The sequence below is a fragment of the Chanodichthys erythropterus genome, chromosome 15, assembly GCF_024489055.1.
Source record: "Chanodichthys erythropterus isolate Z2021 chromosome 15, ASM2448905v1, whole genome shotgun sequence".
NCBI classification, from domain to species: domain Eukaryota; kingdom Metazoa; phylum Chordata; class Actinopteri; order Cypriniformes; family Xenocyprididae; genus Chanodichthys; species Chanodichthys erythropterus.
In genome coordinates, this window is record NC_090235.1 from 19007426 (window position 1) to 19016367 (window position 8942).

Consider the following 8942-nt stretch of genomic DNA (forward strand, 5'->3'; position numbering starts at 1 on the left):
AACACGTGTTAAAACAGCTGCAATGACGAATCATTTTACAGTTGCTCATCCCGAATCCCACCCAGTTCCCCATTCATAACAGGAGACGGAGCACAATTTCGATTTTTAATACCTTTATTAGTTTATTCAGCAGCTTCTTTCCAAATTTTACTGTGGCAACAGGTGCAGTTCTAAACCATTTCAACACAAATTTAATAACTGAAAGAGGCACTATCAGTCGATCAATAAAGCCACACTTAATCCAAGTTGTTTTCCTTTCCTGCGAAAATTTTTCCGATGGGTTTTAATCAGCATTAGCCAGTCCTTAAGTAGAGTGCCCAGGTTTAGAGAGATTCCAGGAGGTTGGGAGGAACACACCGCAACCTTTGGAACAGCGTGATGAAGGGAAATTCACTTGGTCTTGGCAGCCTTCTGTGCAGACTTTGTGACCTTGCCAGAACCGGCAGCCTTCTTCTCAACGCTCTTGATGACACCAACAGCGACGGTCTGCCTCATGTCACGCACAGCAAAGCGACCTGTGGATGGAGGATGATTAGTATCGAGTTCTAAACAAAAGTGGATACTGACGATATGGAGACTAGAGCGTGAACTTACCAAGAGGGGGGTAGGTGGAGAAGCTCTCCACACACATGGGCTTGCCAGGGATCATCTCAACAATGGCGGCATCTCCAGATTTAAGAGCCTTGGGGTTGTCCTCAAGCTTCTTGCCAGAACGACGGTCGATTTTCTCCTTGAGCTCAGCGAACTTGCAGGCAATGTGAGCGGTGTGGCAGTCCAGCACTGGGGCGTAGCCTTGAGAGATCTGACCAGGGTGGTTCAGGATGATGACCTGCAAGAAGACACAAGTTAGTATAAGCATAGAGATGGGAATTTAAGAGATTTTAAAAAGCAACCATAACAAACGGAAAAGGCCTAACCTGAGCATTGAAGCTGCCGGCCTCCATGGGTGGGTCGTTCTTGCTGTCTCCAGCAACGTTACCACGACGGATGTCCTTGACGGACACGTTCTTAACGTTGAAGCCAACGTTGTCACCAGGAGTGGCCTCAGCAAGAGACTCGTGGTGCATCTCAACGGACTTGACCTCAGTGGTAATGTTGGCAGGGGCGAAGGTCACAACCATACCAGGCTTGAGAACACCAGTCTCCACACGGCCCACGGGTACAGTTCCGATACCTGAAGAGATTAAAAGGGACATTAAAGACGATCCAATCATGCATTCAGAACTTTAATATTGCGAGTATTAATACAAACCTCCAATTTTGTAGACATCCTGAAGTGGCAGACGGAGGGGCTTGTCGGTGGGACGGCTTGGGGGCAGAATGGCATCCAGGGCATCAAGAAGAGTAACACCGCTAGCGTTACCCTCCTTGCGCTCAATCTTCCATCCCTTGAACCAGCCCATCTAAAAATGGAGATTAAGACCATTAAAACATGAAGCATATTGCAAAATTGTTAAACTTAGTCTACGCAAAATAATTACGTTTGTGCTGGGCTCCAGCATGTTATCTCCATGCCATCCAGAAATTGGGACGAAGGCAACACTGGCGGGGTTGTAGCCGATCTTCTTGATGTAGGCGCTGACTTCCTTGGTGATTTCCTCAAAACGAGCCTGGCTGTAGGGGGGCTCGGTGGAGTCCATCTTGTTGACTCCAACAATAAGCTGTTTCACTCCCAGGGTGAAGGCCAGGAGGGCATGCTCACGGGTTTGTCCGTTCTTGGAGATACCAGCCTCAAACTCACCAACACCACCAGCGACAATCAGCACGGCACAGTCAGCCTGGGGTGGGGACGACGACAAAACTAGTTAAACCACACCCTACTTTAAAACAACTCCCAAAGAGCACATTTGTTTGTATATCGAGTGTAGCCATACCTGAGAAGTACCAGTGATCATGTTCTTGATGAAGTCTCTGTGTCCAGGGGCATCAATGATGGTGACGTAGTACTTGCTGGTCTCGAACTTCCAGAGAGCAATGTCAATGGTGATACCACGCTCACGCTCGGCCTTCAGTTTGTCCAGCACCCAGGCGTATTTGAAGGAGCCCTTGCCCATCTGTGTGTCAAACGAATTAAGCGTTAATAAAGGAGAGACATTAATTTAACATAGCAAAAGAAAAGAAAAGGGTACTTAATTTTGCCTGATTGATTGGATCTTAGTGGTTTGCTATTGCTGATCTCATGTGACTAACAGGTAGTCCTGCCCTCACACCAGTAAAGTCATTGCAAGAGGAAGGGAAAATGATTTTGTTTAAAAAAACAGGACTAAGTTTTGCACAAATACTCAAAGTGACTAATTTCATACTAAAATAAATAAATATTTTAAAGCAGAAGTTAGACTGCTTGAAAGGTTGAATGGGACCAGCGCACATGTTGCTCGGCCTACTAGGCGCCATTACAGAAAACGCAACGTCACTGAAAGCCCCGCTTAAGCTCCGCCCACTCCCACACCCAGCCGGCTTGAGCCCAGGAACGCGTGCTACCGCCGCCATTTTGGCTCTTGTTACATCGACTTGTGCCGCAATCAATGCACAAAAATTCCCGAATAAAACAGTTTAAGTGGCAAAACACTCACCTCAGCAGCTTCCTTCTCGAACTTCTCAATGGTTCTCTTGTCGATTCCACCGCATTTGTAGATCAGATGGCCGGTGGTGGTGGACTTTCCGGAGTCGACGTGGCCAATAACCACGATGTTAATGTGGGTCTTTTCCTTTCCCATGATTGATTAGTTTCTGTGTGAGGAAAAAGAAGAGGGGAAAGCTTAATAACGAATAAGTAAAGTACATATTTTTCATATTTAAAACTTTTGATTGGGGGGGGGATTTCATAACACAAGTGAATGGATGGTCCAGAGTTTCAACCGGCCTAGTTCACCAGAAGGCAACTGCGACACGTGTTTCTTTAGAGTAGCGAGGTATTAAGTTACAAAAGAAATTAAAATGTCTGAAAGGCATCCATAAGGAGGCAGACATCTGGCTCTCCCGAGAACTTGTAACAGCTGTTGGATGGGAGAATGTGGGGAAGGCTTTTAATAGGCCTCCAAGTCGCTTAGTGCCTTTGTTCTTTCACCGGTTCCCGTTCTTTGAACGATAAACACACATGGAAACTGTGTGAAAATTAAATTAACCACATCTCCTCTACACATACCAAGAATAAAAAACACAATTAAGAACGTAAAGTTAGAAATAAATTATTATATTATATAAACCTGACGTGATAAACCCACGCTGAAAATAAGAAAACGCAAACTTTCAGGGAAAATATATATATTTTTTTATAATTGTCTAAAAGTTGTTTAAAAACACTATCCAACATTAAAACCCAAGGCCTAACGGAGAGAGAAAGTACTCACCAGGATCGAGAGATCACTCCTCAGCTGCTGCTCCCCTTTGCCAGGTAACAGAAAGAGGAAGAAAAACGCTATGGTTGGAGAATTTATACGCGGGAGGAGGACCGACTGGGCTGCACCCCCCGCTTCCTGACCGACCCGCAAATCACACACAATGAGAGAATTCTCCCCGCCTCGTCATACTGACGTCACTACTTTGTTTCACTGATGGTTCTCTGTTTGGAACGGTATATGATGCGATTTGCATAATGGGAAAATATGTTACTGAATATATATAGGGTAAGATGCCGTTTAATAACTATGTGGATTTACTTTTCTTTTTTTTTTAAACTAACATTTATAGATTAAAAAAAATATATATATATTAGACATTAAAGGGTTAGTTCACCCAAAAATGAAAATAATGTCATTTATTACTCACGCTCATGCCGTTCCACACCTTCATTAATCTTCGGAACACAAATTAAGATATTTTTGTTGAAATTCGATGGCTCCGTGAGGCCTGCATAGCCAGCAATGACATTTCCTCTCTCATGATCCATTAATGTACTAAAAACATATTTAAATCAGTTCATGTGAGTACAGTGGTTCAATATTAATATTATAAAGCGATGAGAATATTTTTGGTGCACCAAAAAAACAAACAAAATAATGAGTTATATAGTGATGGCCGATTTCAAAACACTGCTTCGTGAAGATTCGGAGCGTTATGAATCTGTGTGTCGAATTATGATTCGTATCGCGTCAAACCGCTGAAATCACGTGACTTTAGCGCTCCGAACCGCTTATGCTGATTCATAACACTCTGAATCTTCCTGAAGCAGTGTTTTGAAATCGGCCATCACTATATAAGTTGTTAATTTGTTTTTTTCGGCGCACCAAAAATATTCTCGTGGCTTTATAATATTAATATTGAACCACTGTAATCACATGAACTGATTTAAATATGTTTTAAAGCATGGATCTTGAGAGAGGAAATGTCATTGCTGGCTATGCAGGCCTCACTGAGCCATCGGATTTAAAAAAAATAAAAAATCTTAATTTGCGTTCCGAAGATTAACGAAGGTCTTACGGGAGTAATAAATGACATTATTTTCATTTTTGGGTGAACTAATCCTTTAAAGACATAGGCTAAGATACAGCATTTACACTTTTAACAAGATATCCAAAAAGATAATACATTTAAGGAAATGGGTTTACATTGCACAAAGAAAAATAAATACAAATAATACTAATAGAAATATATAAAAAAATAAATGAATAAATAAAATAAAAAGAAATATACCAGTTTAATTTTCAAGTAACTTCAATTCTTTGGCGAATAAAAGTGTATCTCTACATTTTTTGTTATCAATACATTGGAGAGACTCAATATACAAATGAAAATCAGTCATAAAGACCTTCAAATTATAAATTATTTCTTTTACTTTTATGAATATGAAATTTACCCAATAAAATCATAAGATTCATCATAAAATTAACAGATTAATTTTTTGATTCAAAATATAATATAACATATTTGGATGTTAATTCACAATTATAACCAGACTTCTGCAGAAAAATCTTCCCAGAATTTTTTGGAATGGTAACATAAAAAAAAAAAATTATAATTTTTTCTGGCTGATCTGAACAAAATGAACATTTTTCATTAATATCCATAAATTTGGATAAAGTATAGTTACTAATATAAATATTATGAAGTACTTTCAGATGTATTTCCCAAAGTTTGTTAGATATACAAAACCGCAGCCAAGCATTTTTCCAAATAATCTCTGGAAAACAACATTTATAGATATAAGTTTAGCATGTGCAGGATGATGATGTGTTATTATAAGAAATAAATAGAAACATTTTGTAATTGTTATAGGCACAAAAGGTCAAATATTAAAAGAGGGGTAAGTTGGGCTTACATGCATGGGCTAAACTTTTACACTGATAAATTACTTTTGACATAATTCTCATTAATATTTATATATTTTTTAAAGTGTCATTAATGTAAGATACTAAATAAATTATTGTGTTTAAAATTTTATTTTGACAATTTAGTTACTAATAATATCACGGCAGAATACACTAAAAAATGCTGGGTTAAAAACAATCCAAGTTGGATTGAAAATGGACCATCCCAGCGATTGTGTTGTTTTAACCCAGCATTTGGGTTAAATGTTTGCCCAATGTGCTAGGTAGTTTTATTTAATCCAACTATTGTTTAAAAATAACTATATGTCTGGCTTAAAATGAACCCAAAATAGGTTGGAAATTAAAAATCAGACACATAATTACTAATAATCAAAAGGTGAAATGCAAAAGCAACTTAATAAATGTTTATTGTTTAATTATTAATCATTAAACTTATTAATAAATGTTCATTTCCAACATTTGGGTTCATTTTAAGCAAGCAATACAGTAATTTTTAATCAATATGGGTTAAATAAAATTACCCAGAAGGTTGGGCATTTAACCCATTCGCTGGGTTAAAACAGCAATCGCTTAGATTTTAGAGGGCAATAAAAGAGATTCATCTGTAAGGTAAAATTATTCTATGACTTATGAATATTTACTTATTTAATTGCCCATATTTTAATTGAAGATATGTCATAATAGCAACATTTAACAATTTTACTCAACTAACCTATAGGTTATAATGAAAGCAAAGATGTCTGAAATACTGAATAACAACCCCATTAATTACAATAATTATTCAATTTAACACTAGTAACAACCTAACCTTACCCCAACTTATTTTGAGATACCAAATCTACAGAGGGCAATATTTGTTTGTTTGTTTTTAACGTGAATAATGTAGGCTATATTTGAATTTTTGGTCTTTCCATTTTAAATTTAGATTGTCACAAGATGCTGACCACACAAGTTTTAATTTCTTGGTGTCCTTATGATGAATGACAGCAATCATCACTATAAAACTAACTGCATTATGTATCAGTGATTGAATTTGGTTTAAATTGAATCACATTTACTTCTTAAAGTAGCTCACATTTAATTCTTTGGTTTTGGTCAAAGCTGTAATACAGGTATAGAAGCCACTCATTTTGTCATTTCTTTTCATCTTTGTGCTTATTCTCCCAATAAAAATATGATTAGACAACTGACTTCTTGTTCACATGCATCTGTTTCAGAGAATGTAACGGAATTAGAATTGTATTTTATGACTCTGACTGGAGACCATGTGATCAGTCCTGTCCTGTATGCAAATTAGTCAGCAATAGCACAAAGTTGATAAGGGCACTCAGGTCCATTGTCTCATGTGCATCTCCACCCGGTGTTTCAACTATTCAGATTCAAATGCAATCAGATAGGACTATTTGCTGAATGGTGAGATTTTCACTCACCTATTTTAAACCATAAGCCCATGGGAGGCAACAAAACTTTCGCAATTTCCCTTATTATGTATGCATTTCATGCATTCAGAGTTCTTCATTGTTTTTTAAGTGAATTCTCAATGTCTTCCTCGTGCATTGCAATGCATTCCTCGTAACTTTATTTCAAAGAGCTGGCCTCTCCCCAAACCTCCAACTAACTCTCTCTAGGTAACAGATGCTTGGTCGACAGCTGCTATTTTCAGTCAAGAGCAGCGGCGCAGACAGTCGGGTCACATATACTGTGACAATCAGAGCAGCACGCAGTGGAATCTAAAAGTCAAAGACCTCGCTGGAAATCTAGGATTTTTTTATTTAAACCTGCTAATAAATAATATTTCAGGACTGGAGAACATCATATAACATTCATGCAGCTAAAAAGTGCTGCTGTCATAAAGGAAAAAGGAGGACTAAACTGATATATATAATATAAATTCATAAAAAAAAGCATAATAGATCAATACACACACATACGTTTGTAACTCATTTCACATACACAGACGACAGAGATAAGGATTGACTGATTGATATAATCAGTCATAATTGCATTAACAGAACTGTTGTCATTGTCTTCAAACATGCATGTCCTTCATGCAAGCAATGCTATTTCAACAGACAATATATAAATAAAAATCTGAATTATGTGCATTAATAATAATGAGACAATATGTAGGGCAGCACATGCAGTTTTCTAAATGCACCAGTTGCAATAAAGCGACTGAAAATGAGAGGGTTCAGCAGGAATTGTATTATTTATGTCCACAAAAGACATCCATTGATGAAACCAAACATGGAATGAAACTGATCATGACATGGAATCTTACATTATTGTGCAAAATATATTTTACACACTATCAAAATGCAATTTTGCTTCAGCACTGCTTATTATACTTCCCCTTAAACATGCTCCACAGCTGCCGTTAAATAACTTTAATCCAAAAGTTAGTCAACTTGATGCATGTGAAGCAGCTAATCTAAATAAAAAAGACTGAACCACACTGATTGAGTCAACCTGAACCTACAGGGCAAGTAAATAATCAAACAAATCCTTTTGAAAGTGTCTTTAATAATCATGATTGTGGTCTTCCTCAACAGTAATCCTAGAAAATGAAGGAAATAGAATTATGCAGTAAGCAACCGGTCATATGACTGATATTAAAAAGAGATTCCACAGCAAAAAAAAGTTGGCACATGTGAATTGCGGCAATTCTCACTTTCTCTTTCTTCATTTCCTCACACACAGCCCAAAGATGATTACTGGAGTCCCACCCCAACATACAAACACATCTCTGCATATCCTGACCTGTTTCAAAACCACTGAACTTTTGTCTTTTTGTTTATTGTGATGTCTCTTGGTCTGGTCTGGCCTGTTTGCCTGGTTCTTGTAGCAGAGCAATGCTAACAGGCTTAATATCTATTTAACCAGATAAACTCCCATTTGGTGTCTCTCAGTCGCTCAACAAGTGTGGGGGAGGGCACAGGGAATGTGTGCCACGAATCAACGTCAGTGCCTGGCATGAGATCAGTGTTGAGTCATGCAATACAGAGGGAAAGGCCTGAACTTCTCTCTCAAGGCTCAAACACAGAGCAGGCCTCATTGCAAGATAGCTTATTTACTTTTGAAGTATTGCAGCAATGCTTATATTATGAATGGCTTGAGTTTTGCCTCATACATCGGTTTGGATCAAAGTTTCTGCTAAATTAATAAATGCAAATGTAATGTAAAAATGTTTTAGCCAGAAATATTGCAATGATAGCAATGAATCTTTGGAAGTGCTTTATTTTATTTAAAGTCTGCATAAAATTGAAGTTTTCTTCACTGTTGTGATATATATCTGAGTGAAACAACAATAACAAATGTTGATTTTTTTCCATGGGGAATTGTTTGGATGGTTGTGGTTTGCTATTGGTGGATCTCATTTGAGTGACAGCTTGCCCCGCCCTCTCACCAGTAAACATGTCATTAGAGAAAAGAAGTTGCTGCAGGAGAGAGGGGAAGTTATTTCGATTGAAGATTACGAGGAACATGAATTTAAGAAAATAATCATGTGCACGTGTTTATAATAAATGCTGCAATAAAAAAAAGAGGTCAATTTTGATTTCATGGTGACTTATAAATAAGAATATTTGGGCTTTCTAGCTTTAAATCAGATATATAATTGACATTCAATCAAATTATTGTACTCTAGTAAAACATTCAAACAACATTCATACCTTA

General features: G+C 37.6%; 1 protein-coding gene across 1 annotated transcript; it reads right to left on the reverse strand.

Annotated features, from left to right (window-relative positions):
• Nucleotides 1-96: 96 nt before the first annotated feature.
• Nucleotides 97-3490, reverse strand: LOC137037072 (elongation factor 1-alpha). The gene is made up of 8 exons (XM_067410818.1): nt 3351-3490; nt 2574-2730; nt 1875-2054; nt 1482-1778; nt 1253-1403; nt 918-1174; nt 595-829; nt 97-515 (listed from the first exon to the last, which is right to left on the reverse strand). The coding sequence occupies exons 2-8, from the start codon at nt 2715-2717 to the stop codon at nt 391-393; spliced, it is 1389 nt and encodes a 462-aa protein (XP_067266919.1). The 5' UTR covers nt 2718-2730; nt 3351-3490; the 3' UTR covers nt 97-390.
• Between the last annotated feature and the right edge of the window lie 5452 nt (nt 3491-8942).

What these genes read in the sequence shown, in the direction of transcription:
- LOC137037072 (XM_067410818.1), bottom strand. Translation starts at nt 2,717, where the DNA reads ATGGGAAAGGAAAAGACCCACATTAACATCGTGGTTATTGGCCACGTC. An exon ending in GGATGTCTACAAAATTGGAG is followed by an intron (nt 1,175 to 1,252) that starts GTTTGTATTAAT and finishes TAATCTCTTCAG; the next exon opens with GTATCGGAACTGTACCCGTG. An exon ending in CTCCACCTACCCCCCTCTTG is followed by an intron (nt 516 to 594) that starts GTAAGTTCACGC and finishes CTCCATCCACAG; the next exon opens with GTCGCTTTGCTGTGCGTGAC.